This window comes from Panthera uncia, chromosome A2 (genome assembly GCF_023721935.1).
Source record: "Panthera uncia isolate 11264 chromosome A2, Puncia_PCG_1.0, whole genome shotgun sequence".
NCBI lineage: Eukaryota > Metazoa > Chordata > Mammalia > Carnivora > Felidae > Panthera > Panthera uncia.
Window position 1 is genome coordinate 145,631,895 of NC_064816.1, and position 11,544 is coordinate 145,643,438.

Below are 11,544 nucleotides of genomic sequence, written 5' to 3' on the forward strand. Positions count from 1 at the left end.
GGAGCTCTTGCTTCCTTTCCTCCATTTGATATTTACAGGGCCGCGGAGAACGAGTTTGGACTCGAGTGAAAAAGAATTGGTGAGGCCCTCCCTGCGCCGTCATCCCTTTCCCTTTCCCCTGGGCCCCTGTGGTGTCTCCCACTCGGCTCTCATCAGTAAGCCAGCAGCTTTTTGAATGAACATGCCTGCTGGTCCAGTGAAGAAACGGAGGCAAAGACTTGTGCCCCATCCCACTGGGCTGCGTCTCGTGTCTGTCCCAGCTTTGTCTGTCCGTGTACCCACTGTCTCCCAGAGTAGGGTGGCAGAGGACGTGGTTGCTATTCTTGGTGCCTGTGGACCAACCGAAAGCCTTCTTACCAGCACCATTCTTTCTACCACACTGCACTGGGTGTTGGCAGACCACAGGCGCTGCCACAAAATGATAAAGCTCAGGAGAAGTCCTCACGGCTGCCGGGGCTGGTGGGAAGAGGGTGGCCACGACTCACCATATCTTTGATCTGGCAGTGCCCATAGCTGAAGACGATGGCGTTGGGGGGATTGCCCACGGGCAGCATCACTGCAAAGGAGATGCACATGGTGACTGGGATCAGGGTGTAGAGTGGATTAATGTGCAGCGTTTCGGACTAGGAGAGGAGAGAATTCACAGACACGTTAGCGTCGAGATTATGCTGGTGTTTCTTGGGCTCAGCATCGCAGGCACGCTTTCAATGATGGTTTGCTGTTGGCTAACTTGGCTGGAGACCACGCGCTGGGGGTAGTTAAATCACCACCCTCAAGGGCATACAGTGCCGGGCAACCCAAATGGGCTCAATCTGCTCCCTCTCTCCCCATGGAAACATGGGCCTTAAGTTCCCTCCTGGAAGGGATGTTTCATTTCTTGGGGCTGGTCTAATTTTACTCCTTAGCTGAGAGATTCATCCTTCGAGCTCAAATCTCATGAATAAGCTGCTTTGATTGGAGTGGGAGGGTCCTTCATCCTTGGGGCGCAGAACCAAGGTTGTTTTTTGTGTTTTTTTTCTAAGTAAGGTGTTTGCTTTGCATGGGATTTGAACCCATGGTCTTGCCCTCGTCGTTGAGGGGTTTTAACTAAGTGCCCTCCTGTGCTCACACAGGTGACAGGGAGACATCTGAGCAATGAGCAGAGAGAGTGACCGGGGGTAGTTTGGGGTTAAAAAAAGCTGAAAGATATCCTTTTGTGGGGGATGGGGAGGAGCCTTTATTTTCTAGGTTGCAGCCTGTGGATGGGACAGACGCAGCATCGTGTCTGGGGCGTCACTTTGGGCGCTGCTCAGCCGGGCTAAGATCTGGCAGTTGCTCTCCTCCCCTGGTCTGTCAGTAACAGACTGTTCTGAGACCGTGGGGTAAGGCTGGCATTGCCCTCAATTCTCAGACTCTCCTGGACAGAGAGACTGGGGGGAGATGGTGATGACAGAGCTTCAGTCTCGGTCTTTACAGCTGAATGTGCTCCTGGGGGCATTTTGCCTCCATTTTCTGTCGTTATTCCTCCTGCCCTACTGTTATGTCTTAGGACAGAAAGAAATTTGATGATGGTGAGGAATTGGAATCCTAGGGTTTTAAAGTCATTTTGTCTATTCAGAACTGCCTCAAAACTAATCCTGTCTTTCGGAAAGGATTTTCTAGAAGCCTTGCTACAATCTATTAATTTATTGATTTACTTCTCCGTGGCTCTTTGAAAGACGTCATCTCCAAACTATGGCTTGAACACCAATCAGTGAAGGCCATGGCAATGACCAGAGGAGAGGGGCAGCCATGGGACTGCTCCCTGGGCCCGGGGGAGCCCATCTGGACACCTGGGAGCCCTGCCCCACTCACCAGGCTGCATAGGATAGGCAGGAAGATGGTGATGGTGGCTGGGTTGCTCACAAACTCTGTGACAATGGACACCAGGATGCATGCCAACAGGGTGATGGCCCACGGTGGGAGGCTACTCAGAGACAACATCTGGTGCCCAATCCATGTGGAGAGGCCAGAGCTCTGCAGGAACACAGGTGATACAATAAGAAGAAAGGAGGAAACACCCATTCCCAATGGAATTCTTAGACTCCAGAAGGTCAGGGATGGGGGGGGGGTGCTGGAAGGAACCACCAGGAGTCATCTAATTTGCCTCCCTATTTTCAGGCGGACTGGACCCAGAGGCATTACTGATTTGATGATTAATTAGACAGTTTTTATAGCCCAGAAAATTCTTTATGATTGTATAATGGCTAGAGATTTTGGGGGCGACTAGCCCCTCAATGTCAATCTCATTACTCTCTCCAGCTTCTGACATTCTCACTCTGGGTATTCAGTCAACAGTGCTTTTTACACAGACTCCCCAGTGTAATCCTCACTTTTGCTTTTGAAATCTAGCTCGCTTATCACCTGTGAAAGGGTGAAAATTATCAACATCTTTGGATAATGACCTTTCCTGTGGTTTTGGGGGAGTCAGTGGGCAGGGCTGAACACTAGAAGCTTTACATGAGTGATGAAGGAGAGGATTACGGGTCTATCTCCACTTAGTGGGAAGGTGCCTCCTCCTGGGAAGGTGACCCAGAAGCCGAGTCATACAGTCCCAACCTGTTTCAGGTTCAATCTCATCATGGCTGACATCAGGATCTACAATCGTCAGTGCTTTTTCATGACACAAGATATAAAGGCATGCTGCCACTCTTGAACCTTTTCCATTAGCAAAATTTACATCAATCCGCTCCAATAAATGAATATTCCTTCTTAGAATAACTTATTTGGTTGGGAACTGTTCATTTGCCAATGGTGAAGATCCCCTCCCTCCCCTAAAAAATGAAGGACACCATTGAATCCTTGTACTAAAAACCCCAGGTCACCATATGCATTCTCCTCCCTCCCTCCCTTCTCCTCTCCGTCCTGTGGTTGATGTGCTCTGCTGTCCCCTGAGTACCCTGGAGACTGCAGATGCACTAAAGGACTGGAGAGTAGGGCTGGAAGCAAGGTGAGACATCTTATAACTCCTCAAGGTCAAGTCCTACTCATATTTTGCTGTTAAAGACAGCCTCACTGCATCGTCAGCAGGCTTTTTCTCCCTTTTGCTGAATTCATCAAAGGCTACTTGATCTCTATAGCACCCCAAGGCGAGCTCATAGGCAGCTGGTGACCGAAGGCCTTCAGAATTCTCTCTGCTGTGGCCCTTTTACCTGGGAGCCTTGACCGAGAGCTGCAAATCCAACATGCGGGGACTACAGCAATTCATGGTTGGTACAGAGCTTTGAGGCCTATAGGAACTCTGTAATTATTATCTCGTCTAGCATATTAAACCTGGCCCACTGGACAAAGACAGGATAAATTGATAAATTTAAAAATAAATTGATAAATTGGATTGCGAAGTTAGAAAAAAGCACAAAGGGGCGCCTGGGTGGCGCAGTCGGTTAAGCGTCTGACTTCAGCCAGGTCACGATCTCGCGGTCCGTGGGTTCGAGCCCCGCGTCAGGCTCTGGGCTGATGGCTCGGAGCCTGGAGTCTGTTTCCGATTCTGTGTCTCCCTCTCTCTCTGCCCCTCCCCCGTTCATGCTCTGTCTCTCTCTGTCCCAAAAATAAATAAAAAACGTTGAAAAAAAAAATTAAAAAAATAAATAAATAAAAAAAAGAAAAAAAGCACAAAAAGGAAGTCTTACTTCTTTTTAAACCTTGGTATGCATTTTACATTGGATTTTCCTCATGTCAAGACTGAAATGATTTCAAACTCGGTAGGAATCACTATGTCATACTTGAATTATATTACTAAAATTAGTAGAGTCATTAGATTGTACAGAAATACGAACTATGCTATCTGTAGTACATATACAATTTAGGTTTAAAAAAAAAAATCTTTCCAGGCTAGACTCAGGGGCCAAAACTAACAACTGAAGTTCAAAAAAGATAAATATGATATTCTGAACTTGGAATCAGAAATACCAACAGCATGTATACAGAACTGGTTGAAAGACCTGAAGTTTAATAGTGGCTAACAGTTAAAAGAATGAGGGTTTAAAATTGTGTTGTTTATTTTCGAGAGAGAGAGAGGGAGAGAAAAAGCACGAGTGGGAGAGGGGCAGAGAGAGAGAAAGACAGAGGATCTGAAGCGGGCTCTGCGCTGACAGCCCGATGCAGGGCTCCAACTCACAAGCCGTGAGATCATGACCTGAGCCAGAGTCGGATGCTTAACCCACTGAGCCACCCAGGCGCCTCCAGAATGGGGGTTTTAATTGGCTGCAATTTCAACATAAGTGTTGACATGAGTGCCATTGAGGCCTTGTAAAAGCGTCCATAAAAATACAGAATGGTGCTTGGATCAGAGGTGAGAGTTGGGGCTGGAGTAATAGGACTACTTGACTCTGCGGTAGACTGACCGCCTCTGGACCACGTTTGAATACGGTCAGGGTCAAAGTGTAGTGAGTGGTGAGAGAGACCAGCGTGGTAAGGGGTCACTATTTCTTGAATGGTTGAAGGAACTAGGGACTTTTAGTTGAGAGAGGAAAAAAAAAAAAGAAAAAAGATCTAAGGGGATCTAATAACTTTTTATTATTTTAATAATTATTACCTAGGATGGGGCTCCAGAGGACAGAGTCAGAGCCAATAGTGGAAGACAGACAGAGGACCTGAGCTGAATGTAAAGAATGATTCTCTGTTCCCTGCTCAAGAATACCCAGTCACTGGTGGTGTTCAAGCCCAGGGGTGTCGTGCAGGGAATTCCCTCATTGGGTAGACGGGACCCAGTGTCCTCCAAGGGTCCTTCCAAGTGTAGGATTCTTTGACCTTATTATTAGTGATGCAGATAGCACTGGCCCTCAATGAATGGGCAGTCAGAAGTGAGCCAAGTTAATGAATATAGCAAAGGTCAAAGGACAAACGGTGTGAACCTGATTCATTGTGAGGATCATTCTCTATTTCAGGAAGGGCTAACGCTTTCCCACTGGCCCCCTTTATAAGATCTCATCCCAGTTCTGCCCAGTCAGGAAATCAGGGCGCGTTTACAGCATATGCCTGAGCGTTAGCGTGCATTCTCCCAAGGGGCTCAATATATGCATAAGGACTGACTGAGGGCTAGTTCTCCGTGTGTCAGTGCAGGGTGTCTCCGGGCCCTTACAGACACATCTCCTAACACCACTGTCACACGCCCACAGGGAGATGGCTATGAAATCCAACAAATCTTTTGCTTGTGGCAGTGTGGGCCGGTGAGTGAGGTGTGAGTGCCCGTGTGCCAAGAGCCCATAGCTCAGCTGGTCTGTAGCTCTGTTCCCAGCAGCATTAGCTTAGGAGCTCAGGGCAGGAACAGGACACGGGATGGCCACTCCCATCTGGACTGTTCCCTTAGGTGACCATTCACCTCTCCCTCCGTGCCTTTGAATCTTCCTCCCAGAAGCGAAATGGCCATAGGTAAAGCAGCTTGAAAATTCTTCGGCCCAGTGGCAACAGAATTCAAGAGTTACCTTGCTGCCTGAAGCCAGAGCATAGCCTCCTCCCACCAGAATGACAATCTCCCAGGGCATGGTCTTCTGGAAGTCCTTCCAGGTGATGATGGGCTCCGTCCCCCGGGAGGGCTCCTGGTTCTGCCCTGGATCACAGGTAGACAGAGGTAGAGCCAGATGAACCCTAATAGGTGGGATTCGTGGAGTAAGGGCCTAACTGATGGACCGATGATTTGGGAGAGGGCTCTGCCTCTATCGTGGGGTACGGGGGAGGCACTCAGAACAGCCCCGGTAAATCTCCTTCCCCCAATTCTGACTTGGGTATTATTGACTAGGGCCAGCCCCAACTTCTTCTCTCACCGTCACTCTTCTTCCCAAAGCAAGGCTTCTTTGCCGGGATCAGGAAAAGGAGGAAGCCGAGGAAAACGGAGACTGTGGCATCCGTGCGGTAGCCCTTCCTAGCAAAGAGACAGGCAGGGCTGGAGGAGGAGGGTAGCACGATGTCTCAGAACAGTCCCTCTGAACGCGGGGCCTCTCTTTGGGACCCAGGCTGGAGGGCGGTCAGCCTTCCCTCCTGCACCTGTTGCCCCACTAGCCAGCTGATGTCTGGAGGCTGGTGGCTAAGGTGGATGTCTAGTGTGGATCTACGGGCCCTAGAGAAGGAGACATCAGGAGTGATTTCGGTGAAGGGGAAGGGAAAAGGATGAGTTCTCTTTCCTGCAAGGGCCACACCTCCACGTGTGTCTTTGCTCAAAGGAGAAGCCGTGCTGAGAGAGAGCGGTGGCCCCGGCCCTCCGAGGTCCTGCCGGGGTGGCACGGGGGCCTCTGCCTGCCTCTCCCTGCCAAGGCCTCAGCCACCACTCTCACAGCTGATCTTGAACCCTCAGAGCCGCCTGTGAGGCAGCTCCAGTAACAAGACCAAGGTCACACGACTGGTAAGGGGCAGCACCACATCCCAACGCGACACACAGAGGCCACGTGGCCATTTTCTTCCTGACCCCACACTCTGGCTTCCCTTAAAAGAGGGGACTTTCCAGGGAACAGAAGAGCGCTGCCCTTAAGAATGGAGGAGGGACACAGGTGGGACCTGCCTGAAGACTGTGTGTGTGTATGTGGGCGGGGGGGGGGGGGGGGTGGTGGTGGTGGTGGTGTCTCCTTAAGGAGGAGACAACATCACTTACTTTTCAAAGAAAGAATCCCAGCCAGGAACAAAGCCAGGCTCCCGGGTAAACCACAGCACGGTCATCAGGATGAAGAAAAATCCGGTTACCATTTCAGGGTAGCTACGAAATACAACAGAAAGAGCTGCTCCAGGAACCGCGAAGTCTGCATGTTTTTCACTTCGCTGCAGGCTCTCCTGCGTTCGGGGCTCAGAGCCACCAGCCCACGGTGCTGAGCGGCTGCCGGTAAGTGGGAAGCGGGCTGAGAAGGTGCCAGAACACATGGCGTTAACCGCGGCTCCTCGAGGTGAGGCGGGAGGAGATATAGGGTGGCACAGCGGGATGCGGTTGTACAACAACACGAGGTCCACGGGGCGCCCGGTGGCTCACGCGGTTAAGCGTCTGACTCTCGGTTTCGGCTCAGGTCATGATCTCACGGTTCGCGAGACAGCGCGGAGCCTGCTTGGGATTCTCTCTCTTCCTCTCTCTCTCTCTCTGCCCCAACCCTGCTCTCGCTCTTCCTCTCTCTCAAAATAAATAAACACACATTAAAAAGAAAATAAGACAAAACACAGTATGGCCGCTGAGGAGAATGCGGTGGAAGAGGCCCCCGAATGCTGCTGGTGAGGGCAGGAGCTTCAACAACCTTTTTGAGGGAATGTGCTGATGTATATCAGGAGCCTTCAACTCGGTCCTTCCTTTCATGCAAGGAAATAACCAGAAATGCCAGTGCTATGTTACCTATTTAAGAATTCAACACTGAAAATGGAAACAACCTACATACTCAGCGATAGTCCATGACATCAGGTACATTTTGGTATAACTGTAGGCTCAAATGAGATACATTTAATCATCGTGTTTGCATAGCAGAGTTAATGGCCTGGGAATATAACGACAGCCTAATCCTAAGTGGGGGGGGCGGGAGGCAAGATATAATACTGTGTTTAGTTTGGATTGAATTTTAGCAAAAATACATATAATTTTGCACAAAACAAGCATATAAGGAAGAGTGCATTATGTTAACAGTTGTTGACAGTTAATACTGAATAACTAAAAGTCGACTTTAGTTTTTTCTTTATGTTTTCCTTATGTCCTAAATGTTCTACAATGAACATGTATTCCTTTTATAAATTAAAACATTTAAAAATACTGCTTATGCCGGGATCCTTTTGCCCAAACTGTACCTGCCAATTGCCATCAAAGGAGAAACAGCCCCAGATGGGACACGAGGTCACTGGGGAAAGCTGATGGAAATTGCTGAGGATGGGGGTGTCTTCAAGTCTGTATCTGATGATGCCCGATCCCCCCCCCGCCACCCGCCCCAGCTCCCTAGGAGTGTCCGTGGACCAGCGGTGGCCCATTCAGAGCAGTGTGAGGGGGCTGACTTTATGGGGAATTGGGCCTGTCCCCAAGAGTGTGGCTGTACTGACTCGCACATCTTTCCCCGGCCACCCCACGTATGACATCCACATCCACACCACGGCTATACCTTGGACTTCGAATATGGTAAACGGGAAGGGCGGCCACCTGGAGTCTGGGCCAGCCAGACTTGGGCATTAAGTAGCAATTCTAAATGCCTGGATTCATAGTTGCGGAAAACTCCCCCAGCTCAAGGGACTGTCGAGAACAAGGCTGCTTATGTGCTCACTTTACCTGCCATGCTTTCCTGGGGGGAGAGAAGGTGAATGGCTGATTTTTACCTAATGGCTCCCAGCTTTTCATATTCCTCTTGGATCCTCTTCTCTGACAACGCTTCCCTTTTGGTCTTCTTCTTCTTGCTCAGAGAGCAGGTCTCTCTAAAACTAAGGAGGAAGAATGAGCAAAAGAATGAGACAGAGAATCCAAAGCAGGCTGAGCGCTGTCAGCGCAGAGCCCGATGTGGGGCTCAAACTCATGAACCATGAGATCATGACCTGGTACCAAGTCAGATGCTTAACCGATTGAGCCAGGCACCCGATACCCTACAACTTTTTTTTCTGCCAGGTTTCACAGCCTCTCATCAGCCTCTCCCATAGGCTTTTGGGCATATTTATCTGGGTATATCTCTGGTGTATGGGTGTGAAGTCATGTCTTACAGACTTGGGAAAGTGTATTTACATGGGGCTGTTTTCTACGTGCTGGAGGTATAGAAGTATGCGGCTGTCATTGATGTCATAGTAGCCTCTGTGTTATTAAAAAAAAAAAAGTCTGGGGGTGGCTGGGTGGCTCAGTCGGTTGAGCATCCGACTTCAGCTCAGGTCATGATCTCGCGATTTGTGAGTTCAAGCCCCACGTAGGGCTCTGTGCTGACAGCTCAGAGCCTGGAGCCTGCTTCAGATTCTGTGTCTCCCTCAGCCCCTCCCCTGCTTGCTCTCTCTCTCTCTCTCTCTCTCTCAAAAATAAACATTAAAAAAAAAATTTTTTTTTAAAGTCTGCTCAGAGAACATTCCCTGAGCAATGGGAGTCTTGGGTCCCATGGACCAATATCAAAACATCATGTGTATCTTCCCTTTATGTGTTCGAGGCTGGTCAACTTATGGTTATGAAGAAAAGGCTTCGTAAGCCGATTAATGTTAGAAATTATATTGCAGGAGGAATAGCTAACTTGTGGTTCTGAGAAATATGAGCGTATTTCATGCAACGACTAAGTATAAATCAGTCACGTGTATAAAACAAAGCCTAAAGAGACTTCTACTTGGAGTCACGTTTCTTTAGAAATTAGTTCAAATCACTCCGTATGCTTTGAATGAAATGAAACTACATTAACCACCTGCCATTCACACTTGTTCTAAATCAGGCAGTTCCTTTAACCAGCTAGTTGGAATTAAGAACATTCCACCGTGGAGCTCATAGTGAAGTGCAGAGTCCGTGTATGTTTAGAGGGTCTAGACCAGGTGACGCCTGACTCCCCATCTAGTACGGTGCGTTCTCCTCACGCGTCCTCCAGGGTTATTGGTGGCTCCCCGAGCAGTGCTCTCCACGGCACGCACCATGACTTTGGATGGACGGGAGAGCCTCGGTGCCTTGCTGGGCAGGGCCCTGGGACTCACTTGCAGCCCAGGAACAGCCAGTGCATCCAGAACCAGCTGACCACCAGCATGATGAGGGAGATGGGGAAGCTGAAGAGGAACCAGGTGCCGAAGTTGACCACCTCTGCAGCTGGGTACTGGCTGGAGGGGAAGAAACCAGGTCAGTGATTAGAAAAGGGTGGGTTCCCGTGTGGTGTCTGGGGGTAATAAGCGAAATGCTCCTTAAGAAGACATGCATCAGAGCTAACGGCAGAGATGATGGTAACAATAAGGTAACACGTTACCTAGAACTCACGTCTTTGACAGTTGCAACTCTACTGGTCCCAAGAATTATGAAGGAAACTTAAAAAAGGCACCTAAATACCCAAAATTGATTTCACTGAAACGTATATACTTTGCGCTCAGGAGAGCCACTCGGGAGCTCTTTGCTCTTAATTTATATAAAGATTCTTCTTATATGTTTACTCATCTGTTTTTCAGGACAACAGAGAATGCAAAGGACAGTCTGGTATACTTTGGGTAATAAAGTCACTGAAGCAATATGAGCTTTGACTGGGGGATGCAATTCTGGAGAAGTTTGGACTCTAGAGCATCAGGAGGGTTCCCGGTGTTGACTGTGCCCATAGGAGAACCATGACTTAGAATCTCTAAATCTTTGATCAACATGCACTGGTGTCTTAGCGTCTCAGGGAGGTTACCCGGAGGACTCTCCATTCATCGCCAGGCAGGGCGGTGGCCCCAGCCCAGGTGTCGTTTCCTGGGGAGCCACATGTGAGCCACGACTATAGCCTAGACAACACCTGCATTCCTTTGCCCTTGGGCTCTTCTAGTCGGGACTGGGCACAGAACTCCTCTAAGCTGGGAGGAGACTGTGCCCCTCTCTTCACACTAGACACTGCATGGAAAAAGAGAACGACCGAGAGAAGAATCCCCCAGAGAGAAAATACAATGGAAGCACAGGACGCAAGAGTGTTTAATCTTCTCTGCCATCACAGAGAAACAACGCTGTTGTTTTGCACTGTGGCCTGGTCGTGGACTTACCTTTACCATCGGTGTGCCTCTTGGGAAGTTGTGACAGCTCGTGCCCTCCCTAAGGGCCAGAGTCACTGTCAGTCACTGTCAGTGACTATCAGTCACCATCAGTGGAGAGAAGGGCTTTGGGAGCTAGAAGGACACCAGAGGGCATGTAAATCACTGAGTGATCACTCTGGGCTGCGCTGGGCCAACAGGCATGAAGTCTTGCATCATCTGTTCTCTGTACATAGAAGCCTAGGCCCTGCTCCTGGACCCAGGAAAAGGAATGGATTTTTCGAATAGATTAAATAGACTTTTGTGGATAAATGTTAGGGCCTAATACCATCTATAGCCTTTAGAAAGTGTGACTGTATGTACTGAATGTAACAACCAATTTGTAGATTTTTTAAACACAGCCAGGATGCACTCTGGGGGTGGTCTGTTCACCAGTGGCAAGAAAAATAGCACGGTGGCATTTGCAGACCAGCGGGGATCCAGGGAGTCCACCTTCCTTTCACAGAATTCCTGGTGTCCAAGTAAGCCAATGTTATGACTAAATGTACCATGACACAAGCCAGGAAGTAGACTGAGGGAATATGAATCGGCCCAACCACAGAGTGAACCAGAAATTGAAGAGCAGAAACTCAGAGCTTGGACAGAATAATATGGTGTGACGCCTCCGTGCCGTCCCCCCCCCCTCCCTTCCTCCCTTCCTTCCTTCCTCCCTCCCTTCCTTCCTTGTTTCCTTCCTTCCCTCCCTCCCTCCCTCCATCTCTCCCTCCCCACCTCCCCCCTCCTTTCCCTCCTTTCCTCCTTCCTTCTTTACTTCCCCCATTCCCCTTCAATCCTTCCTTCCTCCCTCTCTTCCTTCCTTCCTTTCCTTCCCTCTGTTTCCTTCCTTCCTTCCTTCCTTCCTTCCTTCCTTCCCTTCATCTCTCCCTC

General features: G+C 49.3%; 1 protein-coding gene across 2 annotated transcripts in view; it reads right to left on the reverse strand.

Moving 5' to 3' along the window:
• Positions 1–11,544, reverse strand: part of SLC13A4 (solute carrier family 13 member 4) — a 47,374-nt gene that overhangs the window by 6,492 nt on the left and 29,338 nt on the right. The window contains exons 10-16 of one of the 2 annotated variants that reach the window (XM_049641912.1): positions 9,610–9,729; positions 8,281–8,382; positions 6,602–6,703; positions 5,781–5,878; positions 5,442–5,566; positions 1,834–1,995; positions 486–623 (exon numbers count right to left, since the gene is read on the reverse strand). In XM_049641912.1, coding sequence (XP_049497869.1) covers positions 486–623; positions 1,834–1,995; positions 5,442–5,566; positions 5,781–5,878; positions 6,602–6,703; positions 8,281–8,382; positions 9,610–9,729 — 847 coding nt within the window. Of the gene's footprint in view, positions 1–485; positions 624–1,833; positions 1,996–5,441; positions 5,567–5,780; positions 5,879–6,601; positions 6,704–8,280; positions 8,383–9,609; positions 9,730–11,544 lie in introns of those variants that run through there. The other variant, XM_049641913.1, reaches the window with a different exon arrangement.